The 16,888-nt window shown below is 37.8% G+C and overlaps 1 protein-coding gene across 1 annotated transcript; it reads right to left on the reverse strand.

Annotated features, from left to right (window-relative positions):
• Positions 1-8,010: 8,010 nt before the first annotated feature.
• epas1a (endothelial PAS domain protein 1a) lies at positions 8,011-15,099 on the reverse strand. Its single transcript, XM_042508110.1, has 9 exons — positions 14,818-15,099; positions 12,396-12,562; positions 11,631-11,875; positions 11,440-11,524; positions 11,140-11,240; positions 10,199-10,362; positions 9,064-9,170; positions 8,828-8,996; positions 8,011-8,206 (listed from the first exon to the last, which is right to left on the reverse strand). Exons 1-9 carry the CDS (start codon positions 14,841-14,843, stop codon positions 8,119-8,121), a joined length of 1,152 nt encoding a protein of 383 aa, XP_042364044.1. The 5' UTR covers positions 14,844-15,099; the 3' UTR covers positions 8,011-8,118.
• Between the last annotated feature and the right edge of the window lie 1,789 nt (positions 15,100-16,888).

Genomic DNA, 16,888 nt, shown 5'->3' on the forward strand with positions numbered 1-16,888 from the left:
TTAAACTGATTGCATAAGAAAAATATGTTAGGGTGAATGAGAAGCACTTAAAAACAAAAGAATACTATATTAAATTGATCAACATTTCATTACGTTTCCAGGAACGTAAGCTGGTAGATATGAGGTGCATCGGCCTGGTCATTCATTACCTTTTGTACAGCGACCACAGTGCTACAGTTTTGTACTTTGTGGTTTGATCAAAGGATGTCTGCGAGGCCTGCTGTCATCAGCAGTTCCCTGATCTGTCGAGTGAGTGAGAGAGATGTGGGAAATAAGGCCCATTGTGTGTTCACCGGTCATTAACCACCCTCATGGGCAGCAACAATTAATGAGGGAGTTGATCTACATTCACAGTTTGGAACTAGAAGCACAAATAATTGACCATTTCCAGTGAATAACAGCCATAATAAGAAAAATAACCTTCAGCATGCAAGTGGCTTTGTTATGCTAAAATTAGCATGCTTATGTGGCCACAATGACAATGCTAACATGCTGATGTTTAGCAGGTGTAATGTTTACCGTTTACACCATATGAGTGTTTGCATTCTGATATTTATTTAGGTTGATGGGATTAGTTTTGCAGGTTTTTGCCACATAACATGGGTACTAAACTCGCTTTGCTTGGGGGCTCCTTTTGCAAAGAGACAGGAGGCCAGGGGCCAGTCGCAGCAGCTGTATACATGTTTCTAAGATTTTTAGGTCATTTCCAGGCTTTTTAGGATGGTTTCTAAGATTTTAAGACGTTTTGGAGTTGCAGGACATTTCGGGGTGTTTCTAGGATTTAGGATGTTTCGAGGATTTTAGGTCATTACAAGTATTGTAGATCCTTTCTGGGATTTTAGGACATTAGGCACTTTGCTAGGACCTCTGTTGGGGAGTGCTACTTATCTCTAGTTTTAGCTTAATCATAACAGTTAGAGGTGGGGAAAATCGATTCACATAAGAATCTCGATTCTCGTTTTTAACGATTTAGAATTTATTAAAAAATCCTAAAACATCGATTTTTAACCCTCTAAATTTTTTTAATCATTCAGAAAAGACGGTTTGTCGGATCGCCTTACTTTTTTCGCTGCTCTCGGTGCCGTGCATCGATGTCAGAAGCCTCTCTATTCAGCTCCGGAAATCGGCTGTTTTTACGGGACCTTGTTCAATAAATCCATAACGATAGATCCGATATTGGGTGTCTTCCGTCCACATTTATTCATATTTCATCCATTTTTCGATGATAACAGCACATTAGCGTCGATGCTAAACGCCATATTGGTTTCCCATGGTTCCTTTGGAGAGGTCAGAGGTTTGTTTTAGTCCTGTCCACCAATCGGAAGACGATCCAACGTTTGTATCCGCTTACGTATTCCATACGTCATCTGAAGCAAACTGCACTGTGATTGGCTTAATCCTGCTGTATCTATCGCTCTGTGTTATTGGTAGCGCATCTTGTATTAGAATAAACTCTGGTAGCCCCTATAATAATAATAATAATAATAATAATAATAATAATAATAATAATAATAATAATAATAATAATAATAATAATAATAATAATAATAATAATAATAATAATAATAATAATAATAATAATAATAATAATAATAATAATAATAATAATAATAATAATAATAATACACAATAATAACAATAATAATAATAATAATAATAATAATAAATAATGAATGAGACAAGGGTAAATCAGGAGACAGCCTTACAAGCAGCAGGGCTAATGAGTACTAATGAGTAATGACTCACTAAAAAAAAGTGCAGTTTAGTTGTTTGTTGGTCTTGAACAGTGGTTTACAGGTTGGGTGCTGTCACATTATTGACTATTTCCACCACGGCATAATGATGAAGTCAGCTAATACGTTGCATCACTTTAGAAATATTAATATTGTACACATAAGATGTACAACATATGCATGGTTTGCAGAAATGTACAATGCAAGCCTTTTGTTATGGAAAATTGGACTGGCATTTTTTCAGTAGCTGAGAATGCAGTGTGTAAATAATTTTTGACACATTTCCTCTTTGAATATAGTTGTGCATGCTCACCTCAAAGAGTTAGTTTGAGGTGAGCATGCACAACACTCTCATGAGACAGTAACAACTTTTTATGTTTGTGATATGTTTATGGCATCTGCTCTCATTGTCTGAGAACATGTAAGATAGCGTGGCTCTTTTACAACAGTGCATTCATTGCACGTTCACATTATTCCACACCAACATGTAGCCTGCAGCATGTGTGCGATTGTCTGCCGCTCTACATGGTGCAGGGAGCTTCTTAGTGCTGAGCTTGTCTGAATGAAGGCCCTGACCTGGTCTTACACTTGTGGACTCTGCACAGAAGATAAGATTAGATCATGCCCCCGGGTGCAGGTACAAACACACACTCCTATGCTTATACAGAGGTACAAACACATGATTACACAACCTGTAAAGCAAACTGAATTGTAGCTCAATTAGGGTTTTTTTGACATGTGTAAAAAATATAGGCACACTGAGGTTTGGTGTGGCGTGACTGAAAATGCTGTGAACATCAAGTACCGTCACTCTGATGTCAATCGAATAAAATAATCAATAGTAACCATGTTGGACTGCAACTGGCACAAAGTCAAGACAAGGTTTCACAATTACTAATGCAATAATGGTGGCACTTATCTCCTCACCGTTCTGTCTGTGAACGGTCATATAGCTTTATTGTCTCTTACAAGTTGATATCCTGTGATGAAACGTCACAATTTTCACTTTGTAAAACTGAACGCATGTTTGTTCATTTCTTACACACTAGATCCAGATGAAGAACTTTGAACCGTGAATTCTGCACCAGAGACCATTTTTAATTCTGTCTTTTACGATTTTTCTTTATCTAGATGTACCTTATATCAAGGATGCTCAACTTGCTTTGCTTTGGGTCTGCTTTTGCAAAATGACAAAAGGCCAGGGGCCAGACCAGCAGCCCTATACATGTTTTTTGGATTTTTGGACATTTCTAGGACTTTAGGATGTTTCTAGGATTTTAGGACCTTTCTGGGATTCTAGGGCATTTCTAGGGTTTAACTACATTTCAGGAATTTTTGGGCATTTCTACAATTTTAGGAGATTTCTAGGATTTTTAGGACGTTTCTAGGATTTAAGGATTTATGCACTCTGTACTCAGATTTTCTATACTTTGAAACTTTATGTATACTAAAAGTGCAAAAGTAAATCCCAGTGTGAATTGCTTTATTTTTATTGTGAATTCCTAAATGTTTGGGGGGACCAAACGGCACCTTTGACGGCCAGGGGCCCTAAGTTGTGTATCACTGCCTTATATTGAATCCACAATAAAACAATGACCAATAAAAGCCAATTAATAATCAAACATAATAAACTAGTATTTCATTACTGGTGATTATAACTTTGCAATCTCTCCTTCATCACCCCACCAGTATGCCCCCGATCACGTGACATATCTTTTATTACATCCTCCCTATCGCCTGCCTCTCTCTGTGTTTTCCTCTCTGCACTGATTTATCACGGCTGTGTTTCAAAGGGTGAACACTGTCACGTCATTGGCTGACAGCCTGACAACACCCACCCAACCATGGAGTTGTGACTGGGGGAGGAGAGGTGGGAATGGGGGGTTGGCGTAAACAAGAGTTCAGTTGGGTCACATGGTGCTTTTAATGGAAATGCACGAGAGTTTGGAGGACTGTCTCCCTGCCTGTGCTTTGAGCCTGAGTGTGCTCCTTTAAAATGCTAGTTTGAAATTAAACCCCCCACCATGACGTCATCTACCTCTTGTGTCAGCTCAGTTGGGCCTCAGACTCGGTCAAACTGGCGTGATCAGGCTTCTGAAATGACGATTCCCTCAACAACTGCAGAGGTCACCTTGAAAACCGGCATGGTCACAATCAACCAGATCGTGTCTACTCAGCAAACTAATCCAACTTGTTGAGAAAGATTTCCTATAAAGACAAGAGGAAACGGTTTGAACACAGAGGACAAAACACTGTTTCTTTCATTTCCATGTAAAGGACAAAATAAGACTCAAAATCAGCTGTTACTTCATGAATGCAATTTCAGATGTTTCACGAGGTTGGCTGAAAAGATCATTGATAACAAACTTCTTTTTTCCCATTTGAGCAAAGAGACGCAGAGCAGAGAGTTAACCATTAAACAAAGAAAAGATTCAGAGATTTCAAGGACAAAGTATACAGACTCAGGAATTTGAGCAATTTGTATCTAGAAAGATTTAACTTTCGATCACAGGTATTTCAAACACAAATGTACATTTTTTATTCCGTATGATTAATATAATCTTTATCATTTTGTACAATACATATCCAATATTACACATCATTTTTTCAGACAGAATCATCATTACTATGATAATGTCTTAAGTATGGTCACACTACGGGACTAATAGCCAAATACATTTTTAAAATATTTTATGATAAGAATTTAATTACACTTATTTTACAAAGTAGCTGTTGGATTTCATTGAGAGCTTTGCAGGACTGTAGTATGTCGTCTGTCAGAAGGATGTTAAAAAACACTGACTGATGGGCTACTTTTGGCTGTAAATTAACCTGAAATTGCTTTATTCAGCATTTATACAGTGAAATCATCTGATTCATTTGTTTGGAGAGAAAAATACATCTGTGGATAATTTGGCTCCCACTGAAAACCTCCTGAATGGCTGGATCTTAAGTTATCAGAGACAAAAAATTGGGCGCACATAAGCAGATGCTGGGCTAACTGCCCGTCTTCGACATACCAAACAGCATTTGAAAAACACTGATTTGTAACATGCAACAGTTTCTTCAGCGTTGTTACCAGTTTAAATCAGCAGGTTGGTTTGTTTCAGAGAGGAGGAGACCCCTGTGGATAATTCGGCTCCTTTTAAAAACCTCCTGTTCAACCAGTTTGTGACGAGCACCTCCTTTTTTCCTGATCCAGAGATTCAGGAGCATTTTACCAGGCACTGAATCATCCACAGAGGTCTCTTCCTCTCCAAAACAAATGGACCCAGTGATATAAACCTGTAAAAAGTGATATAAACCTGTAAAAACTAAAAACTAAACTAAAAACTCAGTATTTTTGGAACACTGCTCATCTCGGAGGAGCTGCTAACTACGGTGGCTAACGCAAAAATGTGAAAACACGAATGGCCCTATCTAGAGCCAGTAATCTGATCCCTAAGTACATAGAAACAGCTCATTTTAAGGTAAAAAAACCCCACAATCATTATTATTTTCAGGTCTTTATTCACAAAAGAAAACATACTTATTATACCATATTTAATTTCTGTCAATATATCCCCCTAAATTCTACACACTGGATATTTTTATATTTTTGCTTTGAACTTAAATGTGATCTCTGAAATATCTGTTTAAAAACCTGTAAGTGTTTGATTATTTCCTTAAGAATATGCAGAAACTGTGTCTACATGTGAACTGCTTGTTGGACATACAGCACATGTGCCTGTCCACTGAGAGGAATATGGCTGCCTTGCAGTGGATTTTGACTGTGTTGTTTCACTATGATATTTAAACACTAGATGGAGCAAGAGTGTTTTGCCAACATGCTGCAGTGGAACTGCATCAGTGTGAGGGTGAGAATACAAATCAACTGACATCCACAGCAGCTGTTGTCATAGGAAACTGAGCAACAAAAATCCTTAAATACAAAATATAATCAAAACACATGTATACCTCTAAGTATGAGACAGAAGAGACACTGGTTGGATGGTCCACAAGAACTGTAACTTTAAGGATATACAAGTTTGTGAACAGACAAATTACATGTTTGGTTAACCCAGAATCGAATATATTATTTTTTATTTTGCCATGCAGTTAGATTTGGATTCATTTGCCAGTTTTCATCAGAAAACTACTTTCTATTAATTAATAGTTCCGATAAGACCTGTCAATTAATAGGTCTTATCAGGAGTGATCGAATTAAATTGTATAAAACAAAAAATAAAACTCTGATAGTTCCAGCTCTCTCTCATTGACGTGAGTAAAAAAGATTTTTTTTTAGTTTAATTAACCATTTGATAAAAATTATTGCAGTATTCTGTATTTGAGCCTGCCCCTTAAGTAAGATTTAGGGAGTTTTGGTGATATCTAGCGGTCAGGATTGCAGATTGCAACAAGCTGCAAATTCTTCTGGCCAGAATTCCTTATGTGTTCATAGGTAAGGAAGTTTTCACCTGGAGCCGAATTATCCACAGAGGTCTCTTCCTCTCCAAAACAAACAGACACTGTGACTTTAACAAGAAAAACACTGAATAAAGCAGTTTCATGTTACAAATCAGTGTTTCTCCAATGCTGTTTGGCATTATTAGAGACAGGCTGCTAGCCCAGCACCTGCTGATGTATGCTCACCTTTTTTTTATTTTATAGCTTATTGTGTACTCACCTTATTTCTGATTCAGAGATTCAGGTTTTTAAGAGGAGTCAAATTATCCGCAGAGCTCACTTCCTCTCCCAGCAAATGAACCATGGGATTTACATCTGTAAAAACACAGAATAAAGTTGTTTAATTTTAAAAAATCAGCGTTTGTGCTGCTAGGCCCAGCACTTGCAAATCTGTGCTCACCTTTTATCTCTGATAACTTGAGGTCCAGACATTCAGGAGGTCTTTAAAAAGAGCCAAAAAATTGCAGAGGTCTCTTCCTCTCCAAAACAAACAGACACGATGATTTTAACAGGTAAAAACAGTGAAAAAAGCAGTTACACATTAAAAAAAAAAAAAGAAAAAAGAAATCTGGCACTCCAGTTGCAGCAGAGGCGCTAACTGCGGAGGCCGATGAGAAAACATGAATGACCCTGCCGAGAGCCAGTGTTTGGTTTGTTTGTTCTGGGCTACCGTAGAAACATAGCAGTGCAACATAGTGATCTCCATAGATGAGGAGCCACTCCCTATGTAACAGCTCCTTCTAAGGTATTGGAAACATAACAGTTCTTATCGTATTAATATAGCATTAATGCAATAATGGTAACAGTCCATTAGTAAGACGTAAGCCATTATTTATCATACACTCAATAAATCATCTAAAGTAGAAAGTTTGTTTTCAGTATGCTTAGAGTAAAGAAGAGAGAGATTAACAGACACAAACAAAACAAACTGTTCTATGATTTATACTACTAAATCAATAAATAATACTTTATTAACATAAATAAGCACTATTATATGATTATTATTACTGTATAACAATATTTTCAATAGATTCCACCATATTTAGACAAAAAGTTAATTTGTGAAATGTATCATTTTATTTCATAACTTTTTTATTATTATGATTATTGTCATCATGCATTTTATTCTGATTAGTTTCAATACAATTTGTTTCACACCAGTAAAGCCAGTTGAACTGAAACTTGCCTGTTGTGTGTCTGTGTGTGTGTGTGTGTGTGTGTGTGTGTGTGTGTGTGTGTCTGTGTCTGTGTCTGTGAATTTAGAAGCCGAGAGGTAAAAAGTTGAAGAAGTTCCCACGAGAACTTTCCTGTCGAGTGTCTCTATTCAGGAAGCTGTGGCTTTCACTAGGTCTTCTCACATCTCCTCATCAGCACTACACATATCTCTCTTTATATACTGTGTGTGTGTGTGTGTGTGTGTGTACATTATGTTTGACAGTCAGATGTCACCCCACGTGTCAGGTGGCCCAGAAGGAAACCCTACAGGAAGTACGGTCAGGCCTAGAGAGGTCAGGAAAAAGTCAAACTGCCTGCTTTCGTCAACAGATTTTGATTCTCACTACGCCCCATCAACTGTCTGTCAACCACAGTCTACACGTAAAGCTTTCAGTTATCCTTAAAGGAAGAGAGAAGTTGTGCTACTTCAACGATTATGCAAAGCAGCGTGACAAACCTGTGAAGTGAAAAGCTTAATTACCTGCCTCAATTATCAACATTTATTAGTCGCCAAAACCCACTTAAAACCCACAGCTCTGATAGTTAAAATATTTGAAGTTATATCAAAATACTATACATCAGAAATATTGGTGGTTGACAAAAAAACAGCTCGTAGTTTTGCATCAGAAAGTTTCATATTTAATAAAAGTTGAATCTACAAAATATCTGATAAGAATTCACAGGCGGAGGTAGAGAATCTTGTTCTTTGAGGATGACGGTCTTCCTACATTTTCTTTAGACTCAAGTTTCCGCTCAGACATCCGTGGACATGCTGGGCCAAAGAGAGCTTCAGGGATGGTTCCTCCACACCGCTGTGAGAAACACCCAAATACAACATTTAACCACTCAAAAAAAACCCAAAAACTAAAAAAACGCAGTCCCAGCAAAGCCCCTTATGTTTTAAAATCATACGAAAACCCTGAAAATCTAGAAACGTCCTAAAACCATATGAAGGTCCTTAAGTCCTAAAAATGTCCTGAAATCTGAGAAAAGTCCTAAAATTCATGAAATGTCTTAAATCCTAGAAATACTAGAAATGTCCCGGTATCCTCAAAATCTCAACATCCTGGAAACATCTTAAAATCTTTGAAATATCATAAAATGTTGGAAATGTCTTAAAATACTCGAAAAGTCCTAAAATGTCATAAAAAATCCTAAAAAAAACAACACAACTTAAAATCCCTGAAATATCCTAAAATCCTGGAAAGGTCTTAATATACTAGAAATGTCCTAAAGTCTTAGAAATGTCCTAAAATCCTTGAAACATGTACAGGGCTGGTGGCCCCTGGCTTCCCGTCACCTTGCAAAAGCGGCCCCCAAGCAAAGCAAATTGAGTATCGCCGCCATAGAGCCGTGCTGCTAATATTACCAAAATAAAGTTTACAAAATATTAATTGTGTTGGATGAAGACTGACACACACACAGACACACACCTGAGGACGTAGGTAACACAGAGGATGGAGAGCGGCTGGTGTGCGCTGGGCCTGGACTTGGAGGGTCGCATGCTGGGGATGACGGCGCTGTGACTCTCCACCCAGACGTAACCTCCACCTCTGACCAGCATCCTGTACTGACCGCTGACTGACTGACTCTTCAAACACACTGCAGAGACAGAGGTGAAATTAGACAGGTGCAGGTGTGTCGCGTGTGTATGTGCATCGATACTTACGGTTGAGGTGATTTTTGGCCAAACAGTTTGTGTCGAGTGTGTGACAGAGATCATAGATGGAGCGGCCCAGCAGGTCCTCTGGACTGTAACCTAAAAGCAAAGTCACTCTGCAAAAACACACAAAGAAGTACCGATTATTTTACAAAAATACTGTCTGAAAAACTTCAGCTGATGTTGAGGAGTTAATTACTGTTCGTCCTGCCAATTTAGTTTTAGTTATTCAGCAGCAGCAGCAAACAAGTTAAGGTTCACTGATATTGTGCAGTCGTTGGTCTAAAATTAAAAAAAGGGGGAAGGTAAAAAGGGAACACAGAAGCCGTTAAAGTTCTGGATGTTTTGTTTTTTTAATTTTTGTCACGTTGAATTAACCGCTTACATGATTTTTTTTACCCCCTCACATGATCATTTGTGAACCGATTGCTCACCTCGTGTGGCGTCGAATTCAGGAAGAAAACTCTCATGCCTATTTGGTGAACGAAGAATCCAAAAAAGGCGAACATTTTTCATGAATTGAAGTTTTAGGAGTCCAGCTATTTAACACAGCCTCCTCTTACTCCAAATTTTCAACAGTTTTCTCAGCTTTTGGATGCTTTGTTCACCGTGTAGGCAAACAAGAAAAACATTGTTTTCTTCACAAATATAATGTAATACGAGGTGATTAACAGTAAAAAAAAAAATTTTAAAAAGCCACAGAAAAGCAGCATATTTAGCATATTTAATACTATTCTGGCTAAATTTAGCTTTATGTTTTTTATGCAATCTGGCACCTATTTACCCTTAAAATCATTTCATTTTTTACATTCCCAGATTTATTATGAATGGTGATGAAAAAAATGTTACTTGTTAGTAATTAATATTGAGTAAATAGTACTCTACAAATGCTATAATTCAAAATCTACTGACTTGATTTGCAAAAATTGTTATTTATGATAATAGTGTTGGGATGTAACTTTTATTCACACACAAATATGAATTTAATGACAGATTATTAGATCTGGGGCTTTTTTCATTATTAGACCTATTGTTATTTTTTAGTATTAAATATTTGCTTTATGTTTTCATCTGTGGCTACTTTTAGTGCTTACAAGATAGATGTTAATTGCACAAAAGCGTGTGTGTATGCACTTTAAATCACCTCTGGTCACAGTACGTGAACCTCATGTCCATGCTGTGCTGGCTGGTGAAGGTGTGTGTGCTGAGGAGTGTGTGTGACAGGGGCAGAGACTGGCAGGTCAGCAGCAGGCAGGAAACTGAAGACGGGGCGACACACACCTTCACTCGGCCCCGACAGTGGAGAACCTAAAACCACAGAGAGCAGGATTTAAAGACCTTTTGGTTATACAAAATCAACACGTCTAAATCATTTTATCCTTTTAGACATTTATGTGAAATACTGCTATAATTAGTGCATTCATTCTTGAGTTATGGCAAAAGCATGTCTTGTGAGGTCACGGTGACCTTGACCATTCTTGAGTCCAAGTGAACGTTTGTGCCAAATTTGAAGAAATTCTCTGAAAGTGCTCTTTAAAGATATCATGTTCACAAGAATGAGACAAACCTGGTCACAGTGACCTTGATCTTTGACCTCTGACCACCAAAATCTAATTATTTAATTATTGAGTCCAAGTGGACATTTGTGCCAAATTTGAAGAAATTCCCTTGAGGTGTTCTTGAGATATCGCATTCACGAAAAGGGACGGATACACACACGGGTGCAGAGATCGACAGCTGGAAAACGGCTATCGCACAGAGGCATTAAGAGACAGAATTTAAAAAGTTAAAGTACCCGAGAGCCAAAAATGAGCAAACAAAGGCTTGAGTGGCTAGAATATACTCAGTGATACTTAAAAAACGAACAAAGATTGCATAATTCATCATGTTTCAAGACTAACCAGTGATACAAAATCGACAGAAATGTGCGAATTACAAAGTTTACGTTTACAAGCTCTGATGCATCACAAAGAAATTCACGAGTTTCAACTCTTCGCTGACTACAATCCATTTCAGATGTTTGATAAACATGATCAGAAACGGTTTGTCACCTCACAATGTTGTGAGGTGTTGTTTCTCACCAACCTTCCACGTAGCTGACTTGAGGTTGGCGCTTCTTCCTCTGTGTGTCAGAGCGCTTTTTATCCTCATGACAAAGTCCCTCTTTGCACCGCACCAAACTTCCTCTAAAAAAAAAAAACAGCCCAAAAACAAGTTATATAAGAAGCAACATGTACAGAACTGCTCAAGTGTGTATGATCTCTCAAAAACAACACATAACCACGGAGTATATAACCCAGACTGAGCACACACTCTGCTGGCAGCATGTCTACACACACACACACACACACACACACACACACACACACACACACACACACACACCTGCTGTTAGACGTAGATTATTTCTGATTTCTTCGTGGTCACAAGGGTGAGTAAACTCAAAAATATTGTGTCCCATCAGCTCGGTCTGTAAATATAAAGCACATATTCATCTTCAAATCCTGCGTCCTAAATGTGCATCATTCACGTAAATGTGTGTGTGTGTGTGTGTGTGTGTGTGTGTGTGTGTGTACCTGTGTCAACCCCATGTACTTGCTGACGTTGTCAGACAGGTAGATCATGTCTCCCTCAGTGGACAGAACCATCAGAAATCCCTCCAGGATCCTCAGGTACATGTTGGTCTCCTCAGAGGCTTTGACATCCTCCGTGTCTTTCTCCTCCTCCCGCTCGTCACATCCTCCGTCTCGCCCTCGCCGTTCCTCTCCATCATCCGTCACTTGCGCATTTGTTACTGCTCGGCTGGCCTCGGCTTTTGTCCCTGAAACAGCACAAGACAGGAAGTGGGTTTATTAATTGTGTTACTGTCTGACTTCTTTAACAAAATTGCTTCCTTTTATGAGAAACTGTACTGCTCTGCAGTCTCAGGGGGTTCAGTGTTTGTGGAAATTATGAACAAAAGGATGTTCACAGCACAGATTTTGTGGCCTACAAACCGTGTGTGTGTGTGTGCGCGTGCGTGTGTGTTTTACAGGTGACTCATGTTATAGAGGACTTCCTCTGTCTGACACTTGTCTCAAACCCGTCGGTCTTGCGACTACACTTTACCACAACAAACTTATGTTTCATTTCTGTCCGGTAGCTGTCTGTGTACAAGAAGAGCAAATATTTTTGTTCAGAATTTACAATAAACTTATAGCCATGAATGTCATCTGCATGAATAGGTAAATTGATTTTTTTTTTGCTTTTTGTATAATTTTTTGTTAGATATTAACCTGCGTATGTACTGCAAGCCCCGGCTTTATGTGCGTGATATGCGTGTGTGTGATGACCGTCAGTACCTCTGAGTAGTGCGTGCACGCGTATGTAGCTGAGGGTGAGGCGAATAACCGAGGGCCTGTCCAGGTGAGCTCGGACAGACGGCTGCAGCGGCAAGAGGCCAGACAAATCTCCAAACACCTCAGACTCCACCCGTCGTCTCCTTCTGGCGGCCTCGCGGCTGATCGCCCTGCAGAGGAAAGAGGACATCTTCATGAAATTCACATGGATTTCACAAAACAAAAATGAGAATTTAAAGTCACTAAAACTCACTCAGTGTTAAAAACAGAAAGGATGCACACACGTGATGATATTTTGAGCATACTCGGACTGTTGTGTTTGTTACAGCGTTACTGTGAAACCAGCATGAAAACTAAAGTTTATCATACTAAGTAGGTTTGCTCATCTATGGTATTAAAAAAAAAATGCAACAGGATAGAGAATCTCACTTTTGTGCGTACACTGTCTTTACTCCTTGACTGCTTATTGTAGTTATGTACATACTTTATTTAAAATACAGTTTAAATTAATTATGATAAATATGTTTGTTCAACAAAAAAAACACTTGTTTTCCCTCTTTTAAGGGTCATTAAAACTCATTATAACACTTACAGTGATAATTGTTTAATACTGTATACCATGAAACTGTGACTTATTCCAGGACAGTTATCGCACCATGAACATCTTCTACCGTTGCAACCATACTTTGTTAAAGTTATTAAGATCAATTCTTTCTTTTTTTTTCTGCTAATATTCACACGAAGTGAGCGAGGTGCAAGATAGCACGGTGCATTTACTCTTTGTGATTCTTTGAGATACTTGAACTTTTACTTCATTACACCAAAGTTTATAAAGAAATACTGCACTTTTTAATTACTTTTTATCATACTTTTTTCTTACAAACAGCTTGAACTGAATAGTACTACTAAATACTACTACTAAATAGTCATGCTTCAGTTTGAAGACACAGTGACCTTTTGACATTATCTGATAAGAATGAGGAGAACTTCTCAACATGTGGGGAAGTGTGTATTACTTCAACTTATGAAACCTCAAATTTTAGGGTTTTTTTTTTCTTTTCATGAGCCTACTTTCACTTTTAGTAAGAGTACATTTCTACGGCTTTTTTACTTGTACTTAAAATATCAATTGCATAAGTTTACCTTTTTTTTTTTAAAGGATTTGAGTTGTTCTTTCACCAATGATGAACAGATGTGGAAGGACAGTGGTGCATTGTGGCTGACGCTCAGCGAGGCAACAACACCATGTTTTGGCTCACCGCATCGCCACAGTTACTGACCAACACCCAAAAAAAAAAAAAAAAAAAACTGGAAAACTGGCGGGAATGCCACTCAAGTACTGGTAAGCTATATGTTTTTTGATAAACTTTTAAGTAATGTTGCTATGGGAAGCCTATCGACATGTTAACTCCATAGTCCTTATTTCAGAAAAAGAAAAATTTGGATTGGCATTAAGCAGTGATGTAATAACGTTGTTACAGTACTTGAGAACTTTTTGGGGAATCTCTACTTTATTTGAGTTTTTATATTTCTGTCAACTTTCACTTACTAGACTACATTTCCTAAATAAAACTTATACTTTATTACATTCCCCCTCGCATATTAGTTACTTACTGCAAAAGGGATGATCTGTTTCTTGGATTTTGTTCTTAAAATCCTTTAAGTTGTAAAAAGACCTTGTTTTTCTGCAGTGTAATGTACGCTCCATTTTTAAGGTGGAAAATGTTAAAAAAACATTATAATTCTCAAAATTCTGACTACTTGCTTTTTTCCCCTTGCATTTAATATCATGAAATTACTTTTGATACTTAAGTACAGTAAATATCAGACACTTAAATATTCAAATCAAGTTATACGCTAATAGGTGACTTTAACTTCTACTAGTCATTTTCTGGGTAAAATATCCGTAAAGTAGATTTACAAAATTATTTTTAAAAAGCTAGGGAAAGCTGTATGGGAAAAAACTATATTTAAAATACATATACATACATATATATATTAACTTGATTTGATTATTTAAGATTTTAATTTCAATATGTTTTTCAATGTTATTACCTTGTTTTGTGTCTTTCTTATTTTTTATATCATTTTTAAAACTACTTTTCAGGTAACTTTCTTAAATTCTTTTACTAATTTCGTGCAAATTTTTGGGTCATTTCTTCTTTCAGTGCTCATTGCCTTCTTCCCATGATTTTGACAGAAATTAGACCAAATTGAGGGACAAAAAGAGGGACTTTTTAAACATTTTTTTCCTCATCCTAATTAACAATAAGAATGTATATTTTTTTTTACCCAATTCTGAACAATGAGTGCCACACAGTCACAGAAAAAAATAAATTAAAGCCACAAAATAAAAAAAGTCAGAATATTTCTAAAGAAACACATGAAATACACAGCGGAGATGCTTATTAAAATGCAGCCTTACCTTCTCTTCTCCTTGTCAGCTGTCATCGCGTCCAACAGGCGCCTCTATCCGACGTCATGGTGATCACCGGCTCACAACAGAAGACACAGAGGCAGCAGGACTTCACAGCACAGCAGGGAACCTCCCTGCCACAATTTGCACCATCACAGGTAGCCCAATTAATCAGAGAGGCAATTAGCGGTGCCAAATGTCACAAGGTAAGAGGTCCGCCCGCAGCACAGATGACTTCAACAGTGAGTCTCCTCTCCACTCTGCATGTGCATCACCTGCAGGGCCTCCAAAACTGAGAACAATGATAGGTCAGCTGGCCAGAAAAGCATCACCCCTCCCTCCCCTCCCCTCCCCTTCCTCTCTTCCTCCACTCCCCCTCTCTTCTCACAAACTCTCAATCATCCCACAGACCAGAGCAGCCTCTGAGCAGCAGCAGGCGAGAATCGATACCAAAAAGCGTGCAGGGAAAGAGGACGCAGAGGAGTCTGGGAGTGATGTAGACAGCTCAGTGTTTTATTGGAATCAGACCAGACAGGACTAGCCTGGCTGTTGCACTACATTTTGGCACAGAGTAAGATAGTGTGACCAGGAACAGCCCTACCCCTGGGTGCACAAAGCTTCACTACACACCGACTCTACTGCACACAGAGCAACCAGCTCGCCTTCAGAATCACTGTACAGTACACGCGACAACAGTCCTTCTCTGTGTGTGCATGTGTGTGTTTGTATGGAAGGAGGGTGAGCAGAAGAGGGAGGAGGCAGAGGAGAGAAGTCTGTATGTGTGTGGGTATTTTGTTGTGTGTGTGTGTGTGTTTGACGTGAGAGGTAATTCAGCTGCTGGTTTTCCACATTTCTTCCCGCCCGGCTGTAACAGACCTATGATAGTATAGTTATAGTATTTTACACAAAGGTTTCCTCCAGATACACTTTACAATAATAATAATAATAATAATAATAATAATAATAATAATAATAATAATAATAATAATAATAATAATAATAATAATAATAGTATCTATCATAAAAAAGAAAGAGCAATAAGAAAGAAAAGCCATTCTTGAAAAAAAGCAAAAGTCAGAAAAGCAAGTGGTTTTGGCTGAGTGAGACGGCTGCTGGAGGCAGGAAAGGGGAATTGGTGCTTTGGAGGAGAGGGGAAGGAAAAGGAGGGGAGGCTGAAAACACTGATGGTAACTATAGAAACAGAAATGCTGAGGACGAAAGTCACACACCAACAGGGAAAAAGAAAAATCATGCTTTCACACTTCAGAAAACTTTCATTCACAACAACAACAACAAAAACAACAAAAAAAGACCCACGGGCCAGCACATTCACGCCGGCGGGACAGACTCAGAAACTATCAGATGGATGAAACAGCTGGAAATCGGGCTTTACGCTGCTACACAGGCCGCCTGTAACACTGTGCTCCACATAATTAGTTTGATAGCCTGTAACTTGTATGCTCGACATTCATTTTATACACACAAGTCAGGAGGAGGATGAGTACGACGGAGTATTAGTGCCACGCTGAAGAAAAAGAAATGGAATTCATCAATAAAGTTTTATAACAAGAATAAAGTCATAATTTCATTAAAGTCACGCTACTGAAAGAAAAAAGTTGTTTTATTACAAGAATAAAGTCGTAATTTAATGATTAAAGACATACAATTTTCAAGAGAAAAAGTCTTAGCATAAGAAGGTCATGACGTAATAAGAATAACGTCATAAAGACGTGAAAATTAAAAATATTTTGAGAATAAAGTAATTCTATTTCAGTTCATAATTTTGAAAAAAGTCATATTTCATGAATAAAGTTGTAATTTTGAGAAAATATCATATCACCAGATTTAAGTAATAATTTCGAGAAACATGTTATATTATAAGAATGAAGTCGTAATTTCAAGAAAAATCATAACGAGAATGTAGCGGTCCTCATTTAATAAGGAAAAAGCAATCATAATATTACAAGAATAAAATTCTTGTTTAATCAAGATTAATTCCTACTATTTCAAACAAGAAGGTGCAAATGTAGGAGAATTAAGTTGTGATTTCAGCAGAAAATAGTCATAATATTATGAGCAT

This window comes from Plectropomus leopardus, chromosome 19, assembly GCF_008729295.1.
Source record: "Plectropomus leopardus isolate mb chromosome 19, YSFRI_Pleo_2.0, whole genome shotgun sequence".
Lineage (NCBI taxonomy): Eukaryota > Metazoa > Chordata > Actinopteri > Perciformes > Serranidae > Plectropomus > Plectropomus leopardus.